This window comes from Papilio xuthus, unplaced genomic scaffold (assembly GCF_000836235.2).
Source record: "Papilio xuthus unplaced genomic scaffold, Pxut_1.1 DF824992.1, whole genome shotgun sequence".
Lineage (NCBI taxonomy): Eukaryota > Metazoa > Arthropoda > Insecta > Lepidoptera > Papilionidae > Papilio > Papilio xuthus.
This window is the reverse complement of record NW_013533657.1, coordinates 4,353,749-4,371,736: the sequence shown is the minus strand read 5'-3', so window position 1 is coordinate 4,371,736 and position 17,988 is coordinate 4,353,749. Positions and strand designations below refer to the sequence as shown.

The window sequence follows — 17,988 nt, the reverse complement described above, 5'->3', positions numbered from 1 at the left end:
TTATGTCTTTGAATCTTGCAAACTCTTAATAATCTTATGTATTTATTAGTGAATTAGTAAACATTCTTATCGAAAACGAATGTGTTGATATCAGAATATTGATCTTTACACGGTGATATATAGTGACGTAACACGTTTCTATTTAAGGCGATATTTCATAACGTGCCAACCCTATTTGGAGTTCCTCGTGCTAGGCCAAAGGCGTTGTGCAACGCGTGTCCGCCTCCCGTGACGTGTCCGGTATATATTTTATACCTTTTACAAACACAACCCAGAAAATCCGCTAACGCTAACGCCGATAACCAAATTATATCAAAAAAATCCTTTAGTGCAACCCTACTCATAAAGACAGACGTTTCTAATCTTTTCTTTTGAGTTTGAACTGTAAAATACCTTTACACGGGAGTGAAAATAACAAATTTTGCCTCAGCCAGGAATCAAGTGTAATCTCTTAACCGTTTACTTAAACGAGGTTTAGGCTAACCGCCATAAGCACCCGGCCACCTCAAACCTGGTGAAACTTTAAATGCCTCTTCAAGGCAAACAGTGACTACTTAGTCACAAAATTTTTTTATTACTAAGCTAATGACTTATTTTTGTTGTATGTTTACACAAAAGTTACCAATTGATTTGAAATTGCATTTTACAGCAATATTTTCTCACATTAAATGTGACTGGGTATGAGTCATAAGTCTAAAATAGATTGTGTTTCCGTTAAATCAATGTAAGATCCTTTATAAAATGCCTTAAAGTTGCGAAGCGAGCTGGTAACTCGTTTGAGTCATGCATTGCGTGACACATTGCTTCATTTAACAGTGGCGTTGTAACGGCAGCTAATTCATATTAATTACAAAATTATTATTACTAGCAAGCTGAATGTGTGGCAACGTAGTGTGTGAGATCGACACTTACGTCATCCACCATTGAGTTTTTATATCAAGTCGCATACAATTGCTCTACTTAATAGAATCAGGAAAACATTAGTACAAATCCTTGCAAAATTATTTTAGTTCTTAAAAATAATATAATCTTAACAACCATCATTTATATTTATTTAGATTGATTTTTTAAGAACAGATCTCAAGCTAAATATTTAATTTGTTTTAAAAAACAATAATGATAAATCTAGTCAGTGACAATCATAGAAAAATGAAGTCTTCCTCGCCAGTGTCCGCTTTATGTGAAACAAGAAAATACGTTATTACCTGCACATCAGTGAAATCCGTTGCATTATGAAATTAAAACATTATCCAGGAAAAGCGGTCATGGAGGACCCCTGGCTTTCTATCAATGATAGGACTATGGACCTTGTTTATGCTGCGAATTGGGTTGGAGCAAGCAATCTCAGCAGCTATAATGAAAACGACAACGGTTCTAACAAGGTCAAATTTAACTCAATATCCAGGAGTAAATCCTGTCGCGACATCGGACGCAATGACAAAGATACAAGCAAAGCGAGCTCTTTTGACGACGATGCTTACAAATCCGATCAAAATGTTCCTAGTGAAAATATTTCACCTCTAGCCAAGTATCAACAAGATATAGAAGAAAAAGCTAGAGCAAACAACGATCTTATTAGTCAAAATAAATTAAAACATAGCTATAGTTTCAAGGATATGCCAAATGGTTACAAGCCTTCTACTCTACGACGAGTGAAGCGAAGAAACTTTACCGAATGGGATATTGAAGCATTTGGTTCGAATGAACGCCAAGCACCCGCTCCTCCACAAAGAAAAGATTCCCTCAAATATGCACACAGGCAAAGGAAGGTGGACTCTAAGAAATCATATTATCCGTTACCGGACCCTGGTCCAGTACCACCGGATCCATCATCTGAATCATATTATGAATATTATTCAAGAGTAAGTCAACAGAACAATGATACCGACAGTGATAAGATAAAGTTACAGAAAGATACTAAGAAAGAGCGAAGTTCAAATAACGAAATGAAACTAAACGGCACAGTTCGGGGCTACAACAATGGTGGAGACACGATGTATCACCTGATAAATTCTATGGCTACATTAGATTTATCACCTATTAAAGCCAGATCTAAAAAGAACCTCGACACAGATTGTGAAGCGGAAGATTTAGGCTTATATATGCGGCCTATTAAGGAATCGTTATCTACATGCGATCGACTTCCTGAGCGCACTACGCAACAAGAGAACGAGCGAAGCGGACGTGCAGATGACGTAAAACCCAGTTTTCGTTCTAAATCGATGCGAGTTAAAAGCGAAGGTAGGGCACCGCTTCGTGCCTATCTTGACTCTGTAAATAATGATAGCAAGGCGTTTAATAGTGTGACGGTCACGCAGCCGAAAAGGAACCTTTCTCCGAGCGAGCAGCTTACGTTAATGCAGTACGATATGTTTAATAGTAATCAAAAGCAACCCGCGACTCCTATCAACGGATTTCACTCGTTTGATGAAGCGAAAGAAAGTGACTATCGGACTACTAACGGTGCTTTAAAACAAATCAAACGTGATAAGTATGGAAAGTTGTATAATACAGTGAGGGTGAAAAGTGAAGACAGGTACGATAGGTATAATGACATTTTATCGTTTACTCAACCAAAAGATGTGATAAGTGAACAACGAGTGACTACCACGAACGGAGTATTCTCTAGAAGTGCCAAAAGTTCGTCAAGTGGTTCGGATTCTGACTTTTCTATTCCTCGTCCTAAGTTGATTGTGCCAGTCCACACGTATGGGCTTAGGAAAAGACGTACTGGAAACCTTTGTCAACGTGACAGTAACGCTACGGAATCCACGCTCGATGCCGGAGTATTACTTGATGTAACACGATTGGAAGATTCTAACAATGCGTCTGGTGAAAACGAGGACTCAGGTAAAATATTACTTTAGTTTCTATCTCTAAATCTAAAAATAGAAACGCTAACGTTCGCGCTATTGTTTTATCTTAAGATGTATTACTTTATCTTATTGTTTTGATCTCGTGTGTACTGATGTTGATTGATGCTTTTTTGCATGAGACGTTTTCGAGGTCATTATAATTTTTAAAATTTTATATGCTTGGTACATTTGGGTCGTATTTGTTGCGAAGGACCTCAAAATTTAGAGAAACTTTGAGGAAGCTTTGTTACGTAGTTATGTTTATTAATATTAATAAGTTATAACTTTCAAAGACCATTATTATTCCCACGGTTGCTTAATCAATCGAATATATTAAACATATATATGAATGGTTAATATTTTATGTAATGTCCATAATAATGTGAATTATGTTAATTCCAATTCTTCAATAGGTGACAATGAAAGTAAAGATAATATAATTTTAAGTTTAATCATAACATTACTTTCAAGTCTCGATGTTCCTAACATTATTCAAATTTTCTGAACGATATTTTTAAGCGATCAAATTCCATTATAATCTAAAATCAACAGAATTCTTTGTGTTTTATATCAACATATTTTATTGTAAGCCTTTGTGTTTTCAATAAACATTAAATGAACGTCATTTAATTCGAATAACGTTTAATTGTACTGCATACAAAGAAAAAGATTCTTAGTAATGATTGTCGCAATTACAATACAATGTATAACATTGCAGATAGCTATTCTTAAAATTGTGCAATATAAAAATTTAAAAGAACATAATAATAAATACATAGAGATATTATGATATGCTTCTCGTACTCCTTCGGTTCTATACGAGGATGTGATGATTTGGGAATAGAATTTATAATCTGTGTTGTAATTTATGTTATTCCAAGCGTTTAGTTACTAGCCCTATATACTTCTACACAATAAGAGGGGTTACGCGATTGTTTATACAGCAAGCAACAAAATGAAATATGTTCGTGAATCTCGTTAAATTCATTGACAACTTTTTGGTAGACTGTACAAGCAACTTTTGAGCAACAAAATCTAATCCAGGGTTGTACGGGTTGTATACACTTCTTAAAATGTGATAAGGTTGCAAGATTCGTTTCATATACAGAATGCACGCAATCATAGGCTAACACGTCTAATATCGATTAAACTATTCACTTATGACCTACTTCTATTCGAGTCATGCATGATCGAATAATTATATCGTGCAAATATGTACTATGTTTCTTTTATATGTCATGGTTGTTATAAAATAACGCCACCATAAAGCAAGATGTGTGTTTATTTAAGTAGATTTTCTTAGACTTTCAAAGCTACTAAAGTAATCAAAGAACGAATTACATTTGTTCAGAATTACATACCAATATAGTATAATATTTAATATTGCATCTGTTTATGCAAATATAGCACTTTATAAGAGTTTTATTTCTTCCGTGAAGTTGTTTTTATAAGTATTAAGTATTATTACGTAAGCATCTTTCAAATATCGAAGCAATGCGCGTATTTGAATCGAACTTGTGACCTAAAATATGCGTTCGTATTGCGTTGGAGCCTTGGAATACTTTCATTCTCCGCATCACTAAGTAATTTGCTCCGGTCTTGCGAATTTCAATCGTTTCGATCGACATGTCCTGTGCAAGTGAAAATTGCTTATTGATTATTACTCGTATGTTCTTTCTTAATAAACATAATGCTCAAGATATCAAGTCTTTATTGCATACTACTTACGTATTGCAAATTTTTTTTTTGTGTAAAAACACATGGTGAAATTACGTGTGCAATAATAAAACTGCTTTTTATAGTAAGGCATGCATGAGCAAACGGACAACCTGATTAATAATACCTATTAGTTATTTTGTTAGATGTTCTTAATTTGCAAAAAGTAAAAGTAAGTCTTAAACAATTTACTCTGTAGAAATAAGCTAAGAATTTCTCTTTTAAGTGTGAAAACATATATTTGACGTTAGCTTAGAAAATGCGTTAGAAACTGTGGTGCCAGTTCGACTGATTAATTATTTTGTTATACTATCGTCGCTAATGTAAAAATTGAAATTACTTTATTGAAAAGAGTACGTGTCTTGATCAGGATTAAGCTTTTAAGCAGGTAATAAGGATTGTTTATATATGAGCTTGTTACCTTGAAATTTAGAATTGAGTTGCATATTATTTAATATTTGTAGCACTTAAAATTCATAGTATGAACTAGATTTGAGGTGTAATTAAAATAAACGTTATTTAATTAAAACAGATTGTAATAAATATCTTGTAGATTTACACAGGTGTTCTGTTCAATAGTAAGTTTACTTAGCAACATGTTACGTTATTTTTTATTCATATTGCGTCAGTTAGACACCATCCGCGCGTTTAGAAAAAACAAACTTAAATAGTAGTCTATGTATTCTTCCAGACTATGTTCTACGTCTATGCAAAATTTCAAGGGGATCCAAGCATTTATAATATTAGTAAGATTAGTTCACGAGTGAGGTTTGTAACCGATTTTTTTTATCCCTTTTTATTCACGGAAAATGAGAGAAATTACCATAATTTTATTCATATTTCGGCAGTGAGAACCCACAGTAATATTTAGGTTTAAATTTAGAAGTATTTATTACACTTATATTTGATCGATTACTGATCATTATCTTAATTACCACAAATAATTATTAATTATCTATTCAAACCACAAATTACTATAATAATGAATCGTAACGTGTTTTGTTTTTTCAACCAAATAATTACAAGTTCTGTCATTTATCTTAATGGTCGTATAGCGGTATTTCTGACTCTTATGAATGAACTTTTTTGAACGGATACTATACCAGATTTAACGGACGTTAAGAATTAATAATTCGTATTTGTATCCGATATATGTTTCTTTCGCACACTACTTAAATTGATCTCACGGTTATCTAGTTTTTAAGGTTTTCTTTTTTTGTCAGTTATGTATTTCATGTATCCAGTTATAGAACCTGCCAGCGACTTCGTTATGCGAAAATTTAGTGTAATAAATATAGCCTTTATCAGCCAGAAACAGCTAGCTACTTAACAGTGAAATGCTTGTTCAAATCGGTTCAGCAGTTTCGGTAGCCTATTCAATGCAAGCAAACAACCAAATCTTTTCTATTTATAATATTAATATAGCGTAGAATAGCAATTGGAGATTAAGTGAAAATATTTTATACATGTAGGAATATGGAAAAGTTTTCCTGAAGTAAACCAAGTGATTCAGCTGTCAGTCCAGTCTAATTATAATAGACGAGGCCTAAAATAAGGAAAGTTGAACTTATATCGGCACTAAGAATTCTAATTTTCAAAATTTTACAATACTATGTATATGTTGCCGACACATACGGAACCTTTTTATAATTTTTACTTATAATTTTTATATTTCGAACATATTTTTTTCCTTTTTGTTCCTATTTAAAACATCAGTAGTAAATATATCTTCAACCAAACAAAAATTGTAAAAGCAACCTGACATTATAATTATCTCCCGTCAGAATATACGCGGCAATGTAATTTACTGGCCCTCTCAGAGACGATGCTAATGACTAACTTTCTTGTAATTTATAAACGTCATCTAGGATTTGATGAAAACTAAATATGTATGTAGTAGTATGAAGAATATACAAGTTTCTTTTTTATATATATAAACCATTTTACTTTTAAATTTAATTTTAAAATCAGGTTAGATTGATTTGAATTTTATGTCTAGTTGACTTATTTCTCGAGGTTATCCACAATTACTTTGATATTTATTTTGTCATTTTCTTAAACGATTGCAATCGTAACCTTGATTCTAATTTATCCTTATAAATTACTTCTTTACTATTACATTTGACCTTTTACATCAAGTATAATTAGCATTTTAAATAAAGAACACATATAAGTTTGATAAAATTTACATTTAGAACAGCGAAATTGATTTTTTAAATACCTCTAAGAAACAAAAACAGCACAACACAATACACCCAGGGTTGGAATTAACTTGAATTCGAGAAAGTCTTAAAGGGAAAGACAGCTTTATGAATTAGCGCATAGAATTTATTTTTCCATGTATTTTCAGAGGGCAGAGTGGAGGTGTCGCGAGAGAACAAATACCTCAGCACGATGGCGCCTGGCAAGGTATTCGGAGAACTGGCAATACTGTATAACTGCAAGAGAACAGCCACCATCAAGGCAGCCACCGACTGTCGCCTTTGGGCCATCGAACGGCAATGCTTCCAAACCATCATGATGCGTACCGGTCTCATACGACAAGCTGAATACACTGACTTCCTTAAGAGGTGAGTACTTTTTATATTCTTATATTGTAGAACGAAATGCCCTAAATTATCATGGTCTTGAATTAGGCTTCAAGGCTCTCGGTAGGGAACTATTTAGGTAGGGAGCTGATGTTGATGAGATTCTCGTGCGATTTTCTTTCATGAATGGAACGATTGATGAATGAGATTTGGATTAGTCTCAATGACTTTATTATTAAATAATCCTTAGGATTCAGGACTAAAAATGATGTTTTTCTGTTCTGGAACAGGCGTTGGGCTGCAATGAGCCGCTACTTAAAATAAATAAATCTAATAATCTCCAATTAAAAAACAAAAGACGTACGTAACGTGCCTTTTACAAGGAACTTTGTTATAAATCAAATAAGCTATTTAAAGCTATTTTTATATTTAATTGTATATTGTACAATATTTATTCACTTACGTGTAATGGCTGTGAAGCTAAAAGATAGGAATTATGGTCGACGAGGCGAGGACGTCCGTTTTTGTTACGCTACGCCTGTTGTGTTACAAAAGCTACGGTGTAAGACGTGTTTAATTATAGATGAAACAAATTGAACACTGGCAACATAACCCCGGATGTTTTTAATGTGACAACACTGCTCTTGCATCTCTTAATATGCACTCAATACTCTGTGAAATTAACTAATTAATATTTTAAAATTCAAGTAAGGTGACTGTAAATGTAACACACTTATAACCGAGCGGACCGACAAGAGCATGTATACATTTAATTATTATTAATAAAAATATATCTTACTAGTATTATAAATACGAATGTTTGGATGGATGGATGAATGTTTGTTTGAAGGTATATCCAGAACGGCTGGATAGATCTCGCTGAAATTTGACATAGATATTGAGCATATTCTTAGAAGAACACATATACTATTAATTAAGTTTTTTTATTTCGCGCGGACGTAGTCGCGGGCGATAGTTAGTCTTTTAATTATATAAGCAATGCTTTTGTATTATATACATTTCGAATATTGCAAATATATTTATAACTATCGTTATATACATAGAACATATATCATTAAATCTTTTGATGTTGACTGTTGTTGCACTGCACATTTAACTCGTCTAGTAACAGTGTTAAAAGCCGTTATTGATCGGTAACTAGCGTGACCTGAATGTTGTTAACGATAATGGAAATTACACACTTTTTGATCTTGTTAGCATTATTTTAACTTTGAATGTTTGATATACAAATCCTTGGTTTAAAAGATTTAAATAGTTGTTATGTTTTTTTAACACCACGATTCTTTTGTGTTTAATGTAAAATATTTATTAAAAAAATTGTACACAGTATTCGTAGTTGTGGTAATTAGCGGGAATTTGTAAAAAAAAAATATAATTTAAATTACATGTAATAAAAGAATGAGAACTACATCAACTAATTATATTTCGTAAAACGAATCGAGAAACCAATACTATTTTTGCGATACGACACGCGTGTCTCATAGTAATAACTTTTTCTTTTAACATATAGTCACGAATTTTAAACTTCTGCCTATAGTTACTTTTTCTTAAATAAATATGCAAATATATTTGCAAATCATATGTATGCGAAATTCTTTGGTAGTTATGGCTTAACGTTACTTACCGTGGGTTTCCGAGACAAAAAACTCCTTTGACAAAAAATGATTTGTACCTCTGGCTAACAATATGTTATAAACCTTAGGTCTTACAACCTCACGGTTAGTTACAGGGTCCTCTACGGCAATTCCAACCAACTGATACCACTGTTAACATTTTTATTTCTATGTTAAACGTGTTATTACGAAATTCAATAGAAATACAAATAATATTGAGTAAAGGCAGATATTACAAAATTCAATTGAGATCTCGTACTTGTCTTGTTTCTTAAAATTCAAGAATAAATAGGGCTTCTTTATTACGTGTACGATGTTATTGCTTTTCATAATATTTTTTCTGATATAAGACCGCTTTTGATATTAGATATTCGGTTATGATATTAGATATTTTTCATACATAATTATTCGGACATAATTATTTGACACGGTCCATGAATAGATTTTTGAATAAAGCGAACTCGCCTTAAATGTGTTTATAACCAACGTCAATTCTTTTGCTCCTATAAGTTTCTTTGTTCTAAAACGTTTTTCTAATCACATTATTCCATTTTTAATAATATATTATTAATTAAAGCGCTTGTTAAAATGCCGTGCATACTAAAAAGTAAAAAAAAAACTCTGATGTTTCCTGTTAAAGTTCTGTTTACGAGTGAGGTCGGTACCCTCGCGGTCTGGGTAATTTGTTTTGACGTGTTAATTCAACATGCTGTTCAACAATTATTTTAACACATGGTAATCATTTCAACGCTTGTTTACGAGCTTTTGTATACTGGAGTCCAGGATTTAAACCAATATTAAAAGTTTGATGTGATATTTAAAAGATCTACAAAGGAATTATTTCATTCGTGTTGACAAACGACAAATTTTTTAAAATTTCACTTTTTTTCTTGAATTATAGTTCACAGCGGAGTTAGACAAAGTGCATTCGCTTCGAAGCTATTCAGATACGAGACAATCATGTGACTTATCGAAAGTTTTTCTTCAGTCCTATACATTTTTTTTAAAGTTCGTTAGCAAATTCACTTTGTCTAATCTCTCTATTACTGTAAAGGATAGAGACCCATGAAATGTTAAATATCTAATCATATAAGTCATAAACGTAGCCTAACCTATTATAATTTTTATTAATAAATATTTTATTAAGGGGTTACGGAGACCTTTCTGTGTTTAAAACAACTTCAAAAAGTAGAAGGCTAGCATTTCGTCTATATTTTACTGTTGTATACAAAGCTTTTTCATAACCCATTCCAACGTTAAAATAAGATTAATATTAGGATTACGTTCTTGAAAGCTGTATGAACTTTATTATTTGCTTTCTCGAATGCATAGCCCAGCGAGGTCGCGGGATGACAAAGAGGATGTTGACCTCGGACACTTATGCAGATGCAAGCGGCCCGAGGTCTATTCTTCTGACTTCAACTCTAGAGCACGGTCGACAACGCCCCTTTGTTAATCGCCTGTATATTAATTTTATTACTCACTTCCCAACTTAAAGCTTATTAAAATTGCCTCGTTTCATATTGTATGCTATGTCTCAAATATAGTTAATATTTGAGTTTTAATAGCGTTATTTTTACATATAGTATTGACCTTGTTGTTTAAACAATTTCGTTTAATGTGAATAAGCAATCTAAAAATATTAAATTGAAATACGTAACTTGAGTCTTATTTTTAATTATCACTAGCTGTCACCCGCGGCCCCGTCCGCGCGGAATTAAAATAAACATAATTAGTAGCATATGTGTTCTTCCAAACTATGTTCTATATGTGTGCCAAATTTTATCGAGATTCGTTAAGCCGTCCTGCAGATACCTTCAATCAAACCATACATCCAAACATTCTCATTCATAATATTAGTAAGATTACTTATGTATCTAAGTTATAAAATAAATATTACTTAAACCTATCGACCGTGTCAATATACTAAGGAAACTCTAGACCTTATTGTGAAAGGTATCAAGTTGCGTTGTTTCATAAAATGATAAGGAATCCTTAGTAAAGTTGACGTTGTGGTGGTCCGTGCGAGTTCCGACTAAAGTGGCTTAACCATGAGTTATGTTACACTAACGTTTTTTATGATGACATAAAAAATGTTAAGTTAAACAATACCTCGCAATATGACGCCTTTGTTTACAAAGATTCGTGAGAACTTAAATATATTTTATTTAAGGCCGAATTATTAACACATTCAGCCAATACAATATGTCAACTTTCTGGACGAGTTTAAGCACTGTACGTATTAATTAAGTTATATAAAATCTACTAGACTTATAGTGAGTTTAAAAATTAATTAAAAATAAGATCCACATGCAAGCACTACGTTTTAATAAAAAAAAACAAAATCGAAGCACCAGGAGCGGAGTTACGCGGTAACAAACATAAAAAATATAGACGGATTGATAACCTCATTCTTTTTAAATCGGCTAAAAAAGAGGACAACTTTGTTTATTTTCAGTCTTCAAAATGATATATTTATGCATATATTATTAATATAGTTAAGGACGGTTAAATTAAACCATAATTTTCCCTCTACTATTTCCACAGAATCATTCATAACAAAAATTAAGTTTGACTTGAAATTTTATTTTTAATGGTTACCTTATGTTGAAAGCCTATTGTTCATGTCTGTAAACCATATAAATGAAATGAGACAAGTATTATGAGATGAAATATACTTATGTACATAGTTGTGCTCTGATTCGAATGTAGTTTATTTTTTCTTCTTTGAAACAAAGTCTTTACGAAATTCAATCTCTGTAGAGTTGCTCAAGCGACTTACGCTTTGCGAAATAGTTTGTCGCGTTCGTTTGGATCGTGACATTTGTGTTTGCGGGCCTTTCACTCGGACCGATGTGTCACCGAGGACGTGATATCCTTTATCAATGCAACTGGCTCTGGAAACTGGTACTGCGCTTCTATCGAATGTTTATTTCAGCACGTATTTTGCTTTAGTAATATATACTTACGAAAATAAAATAAACACATTCATGAAGCAAGAACAAAATACGATTGTATTATAAATGACAGAATTATATAATATTATTGTTACGAGTTATTTAATTTAAAAGCTTACTTGAGCAGTTCTTTAGTCCTTCACACTAAATTTGCACTAAAGCTCTAGTTAAGTGACCAATTAACGGTTATGAGACTAAAATCATGTCATTACGTTGATACGTATAACATTACTCGTCCAGTGGTTATGATTCAGTGAAATTCAATAACAAATACGATATAAAACCTTTTTGTTTTGTTGCCACATTAATATTTAAGCTTGTCACCTTTCTTCTCAGACATCCGTTGTGTATTATACAAATCTGGAAGATGTCAGTGGAATTTTACTATCATATTCCGAGAGATGTTTGCATTAACATCCGTTCAGTTATAATTAAACATGTTGACACAGACAGGCTACGTTTCACAAACGCTACTCGTGTATTATATGACATACTTACCCAGTAATTTGATTCATTATAAATAATGTGCGTGACATTTGAGATACCAGGCATAGACGATATAAAATACTAAGTCATTACCTCAGTAAATTACTCTCTTTAACTGGGTTTCTAAAGTCGGAATAATTAAATTATAAAAACTTTCATGAGACATTATACTAAACTGTTATAAAAACGGCTAAACACTCACGTATATTCGTCCGGTGGCGACGGGCCGCGTCCGCGAAATAATACCAGAACCACTCATCCTGATGAAGGGCCCCCGATGGGCTCGAAACTAGTCGGTGCCGCCACCGGACGAATATACGTGAGTGTTTAGCCGTTTTTATATCAGTTTAGTCGGAATAATATTTATTGTGTTACAACTTCAAATTTAACCGAGGTCCTATAATTAGCGATTAAGATTTTTAAACATAGGTTTACATTGAAATTCTCTTGCGTATCATTTTATTTTATTCATGAAAGTATTAATAATATTTAAATATTATTAAATGACATTCTCAATCCAAACATACTTGAATAATCAACTGACCTTAAATTACTTTTATTGTTTCATTTTCACCACATCTTGATATTGAGGAAGTCTTAAAACTAAATCAACATTCACTTTTGATATTTAAATTTATTAATTGAAAAAGGTCAAATAACTAAACGAATTTTAGTAATGACTCATGGAATATAATTAATGTTGTAGTCCACCAAGAACAAAAATATTTAGCTTCAAAGTCAAATTAAACTGAGACCCATCAGAGCTGAAATACAAAAACATCGCTATCCCTTTCATTTTTATTCAAAAAAATAGAGACAACTGTAACAACATGATATATTTGTTCGCAGTGTTCCGATCTTCAAAAACCTGCCGGAGGACACATTAATCAAGATCTCAGATGTACTAGAAGAGACTCATTACCAGAATGGTGACTACATAATCAGACAGGGGGCGCGAGGTGATACCTTCTTCATCATATCTAAAGGACAGGTATGTCTAAAACTGTTGTATATTTTTAACTTACTTATTAGTTACTTGAAGTTATTCAAAAGCTACTCATAAACATTTACAACATAATGTTGCAGACGCGTTGCCTATTTTTTTCGTATGTGGAATATAAAAAAAATCTTTTCCAATTCATCTTCATTTCATTTTACCTCTACCCAAACTTTCCTTTTTAGAAAAGGTTGAAAAAAAGGGGATAGCAACTCTGTTTTTACATGTTTAAAAATCGTATACTAGCGTAAACTTTTCTGTGACCTAAATCCCCTTTTAAGGCAGATTGTTACCTCTGCTTTGTCAAAGATAATAGGGGGAGTGACAATATATTATAGAAGGATTTTAGTCTCAGAAACTAACGAATAATGCAAAAGTTATTTTAGCGAAACACAAACGTGCTAAATGATAAGTTGTAGCAAATATCTTTATGTCGCATAATTGCTTGATTACTATGCAAGGAGTGGTTATAAGTCCGAATTTCCGCTTAACCCGTGAGAAATTTTACTTTACTGAAGTAGAAATATTTTCACTACCAAACTCATAACAAGCATATTGATTTGCGGCAACTTTAAAATTGGTTTTTACTGTCTTACTGTACAAAAGTATATTGTATTCCTTCTTAGTTGTTGAATAGAATTGACGCATCACTTTATTAATTGTCTACATTTTTTTTTAATTTGTAAACTATAAATTGATAACGCTCTAGCAATTGCCAGCGACTTCGCGCGTAATGAGAAAAAACATCAATAAATATAGCATATGATATATGGGGATATGCTTCTCAATAGTGAAATAATATTCCAAATCAGTTTAGTAATTTCGGAGCACATTCAATGCAAACAAGCGACAAACAATAAAATATTTTTATAATATTAGTATAAAGCGATATGTGCTATACTAAGTTACATCTACAAATCGTGATTTACGTCATGAATTAACTAGTAAAAAAAGTTAATTATTTTGACTGTCGCATCACGAATAAAAGAACAATTTTCAATAATAACTCGGAACTTGAGTTTCTTTAGTAATGGTAAAAAATTCTATAAAAAATAACAATAGATATTTAGATATTTTCGTCGACTCATCGTCTGCCGATCGCTTTGTACCAGTAATTTATTTCAATTGCGTTGATACTAACGCGTCTGGTGTTTGCAAAGATGTTAAACTGGAAAGTGAGCAATTTCACTTTCATCCCACGGATCAACTTTCAACGCAGACTCCGCATATACCACGCATCGGTGTTTTGTAAACAGACAGTTCTGAGTTCTGCGTTCTGCGATTCATGTTATGATATTATCACTGAGAGTGCGATAGAATCAATACTTAACGAATATATCTGTTTAAATTTATAAATAAACTCAACAATTGGCAAACAAAATGAATAATTTTAACAAGCCAAAATCCCTTATAAATTGCGTCAACAAACAAACGACGATCACTGTTAGACAAAGAACATATAGTAGTAATAGAAACCGATTCCTTATAAGTATACTAAAACTACAGGAAAGAATCTACTTTTTGGACTTTTTAGCATCATATCGTCCTTTATAAGATATAATAAGCTTCCAAAATGATCCTTGTTGAAACATTTTCTGTTAGAAATAGTCGTTCTATTTCTAAGTGAAAATTTCTTTCTCTTTTAAAGTCATGTACGTAGTAACTTCATGTAAATATTCTAAAGTATAGAACATATCGTAAGATTATGCTCGTGTATAATCGTAATATTCATGTCTGTCGGGACAGTACGGTGATTGTGCGACCGGTTCACCTTGGCATTTAACTCAGCTGGTAACAAAGTATCTGCATAGAACGGAACGCTCGCTAATTCAGATTTGTTATTCCAAAACTGCCACCGCTTGACCAATGCGATATATGACTAATTTTTATAAAACGTACCAAAATGTCAAATACATGATAAAAATATGTCCTATAACATATCAAATGGATTTTATTTTATACAATCGACGAAAAAAAATGTGCAAAAAGATTAGCACTTAGTCCGTATTCTCTCTTACCTCTTTGCCATGTCTTGGACAAATTGCCATAATTGAAGAATCTTACAAAAACTAAATAAAATTGTAATTAAGTATATCAATATTTTTATTAATAGTAAGCTTATTGCACAGAATATTATGCAATGTTTTAAATATACATGATATTTGTTATAGATTAAAGAATTTATTACTATTTAACTTTCTACTGTCAAGAGAACGTATGTTAAATGCGTGGCGCGTATGTAAACGCGGCTGGCTATTCAAAATGGATCGTACGTGTGAGTAAAATGTTAAACAAGAGTTGTATGGAGGCTGTGGGGCCGAAGTCAGTCTATTGTGCCCACAAGGTCAAAGCACGCCGGTCGAGGGGCCTGCGCGATTGCACGCTCTGAGGTCACAATTTTAGTACATCCGTGTGGGAAATTGTCTACCTTGAAATGCTTTCATTATTACGGTGTTTATATGTTTTGTTATGGTAATCGTGTGGTCATTGTTTTTAATATTACACATAATATTATATGAATAATATACAAAACATATAATAACGAGTATAAACCTGCTCAGGTGAATATTTAAAATGTATTATTATTATTTATTTATATAAACTAGGAATAAAATACAAATTTACAATAAAAGTGTCTATAAACCCATTGCGGGTTTGTCCAGACACTTTGGTACTACGCTATGAAATTAAACGGTAGGTATGTATCCCTTTGGGAAAATTTAGATTTAAAAAAACAAAAGAGTTATTGAACCCTAGTAGTTTCAGTATATTGCGAAATAAAATTTAATTGGCGTATAAGTATCGTCACTGAAATTTCTTATTTAATGCAATTTAGGACAATTTGTAACATGGCAAAAATAAATATAAAATACTTTTAAACAGTTTTGTCTTTGACGGTACCTTACTTTAGTGACTTGACTTGTGTGTTTAGAGTTTAGACCTTTACTACGTCCACTTTTATTGTTAAATCGTTGCTTATTGTTAATAATAAATAATAAAAACAGTCTATTAGTAATATTGCAATTCGTTTACACTGTTATTTGATATCTAGACCACTTACATAACTCACCTAGAATTTAAAACTGTTGACTATTGAATATCAAATAGAGCATTGAATTGACCGTGTTTATCAATTAGGACGAGTTTTTCTTGTTTTACCACATTTATCAATTCGTTTAAAACTGAAGCTGTGATGAAATGTTTATTTTGTACAATCGAAAGAGGTTTTAAGTCAATCTCACTAGCACCTATTCGTGATATGACGTCATAATGTCAAGCTATGTTTTTTTTTTATATCATAAGGTGGCAAACGAGCGAGCGGCCACCTCAAACGTTGCTCATAGACATACGCAATTGCATATGCGTTGCCTACCTTTAATCGACGGAGGGGAGGATGCACAGAAAGAAAATATATTCCCTTTCCATACATCATCCCATCTGGAAAATTCACTTCCGCTCACATCCTCTCCTTATAAGAAAGAGGGTGGGAAGGGAAAGAGGACTAAATTAAGCCTCCGGGATAGGAACTATCCCTAAGTATCTAGGTATGCGATAGGAACCAACTGTCTTAAAACTTTTTTCCACTGGCGCGACTACGCTAGTGTACTGTGCATAGTAAAAAATGACTAATAATTGGTATCTTTTTTAAGCACTAACATAAATAAATGTAATTACTTTCAACACTTTTAGAGATATTTTCGTATGTGCAAACGATTTTTTAATTTTACGAGGAGAAATCGCAAACTTGCCAAATCATTGCGATTTCTACAACACTCATTTAATATTCGACATGAAACGAAACGTCTTTCTTAACTGTATCAAAAAGAAAGTAAACAAGTCTCTACATTGATTTGTTCAGGTGGAAATATATAAGAAACTACATATAATTATTAATTCTATTATACAAATCACTTTAAGATATTGTTGTCTCTCATTTTTCAAAGAGAATGAGAAGGATGACAATATGTTTTACTCAATTTTATCGACAGTGGATACCCCAAGAGGTTGCTTTTAGATTCTTTCAACCGAGTCCGTTCATTGCAATACGGTTATTGCCTTAGGCAACGTTATCTCATACTTCCGTTGTTATCTCATCGATGTTTATCTAAATAGTTTTTATGTAACGGGTTCTTTTTTAATATTTGAATTTGTTATTTGCTTTAGAGCTTTTAAGATTATACTAATGTTTCTCTTTTTTTATGACAATGATAATTAAAAAAGGAGTTTTTATTAGACTTATCTATGATTATGAAATGGGCGGAAGGAACAGGTGCGCTAGTGGATGTAACTTTTTTAGTTACAGAGTTACTCGATTTAAACTCGTTTTAGTTCGAGAATGCGATAGGTATCATTTCCTACTCATTTTGTTATGTACACATGTTTACGAAGTTCTTATTGTTACTAAAACACTTGATATAACATTAAAACGTGTTTTCGGATTCACACGGACGAAAATCGCACCGTTTAAAAGCGGACGTTAATTAAAGTATTGTAAATATCCAATTTTATATGAATTGTTATGATATTATTTAAGGTATTATTACTTAAAAGGATGCTCCAACAACTGATGTATATTTCTATGTGTTTTTGGTTTAAATAAATCATTATTAAATCATTACTTGACTATGAGAAATAAATAAACGTTATAATTTTCATAGCCGTATTTTTCCGAGTCAATGTCTACTAAGGCAGATACTTAGTGTAACTATAATATAATATGAGAAATCTACGTTAAAAGAATGCTTAATTACGCATTTATGGTCCTGGGGGTGGCAGGGTAAATGAAACATATAATAATTATTTTCATTAGAATGC

At 32.3% G+C, this 17,988-nt stretch overlaps 1 protein-coding gene across 4 annotated transcripts in view; it reads left to right on the top strand.

Moving 5' to 3' along the window:
• Positions 1-17,988, top strand: part of for (cGMP-dependent protein kinase for) — a 121,795-nt gene that overhangs the window by 96,007 nt on the left and 7,800 nt on the right. For 3 of the 4 annotated variants that reach the window (XM_013324430.1, XM_013324431.1, XM_013324432.1), the window contains 2 exons: positions 6,922-7,141; positions 13,026-13,167. In XM_013324430.1, coding sequence (XP_013179884.1) covers positions 6,922-7,141; positions 13,026-13,167 — 362 coding nt within the window. Of the gene's footprint in view, positions 1-1,058; positions 2,851-6,921; positions 7,142-13,025; positions 13,168-17,988 lie in introns of those variants that run through there. The other variant, XM_013324429.1, reaches the window with a different exon arrangement.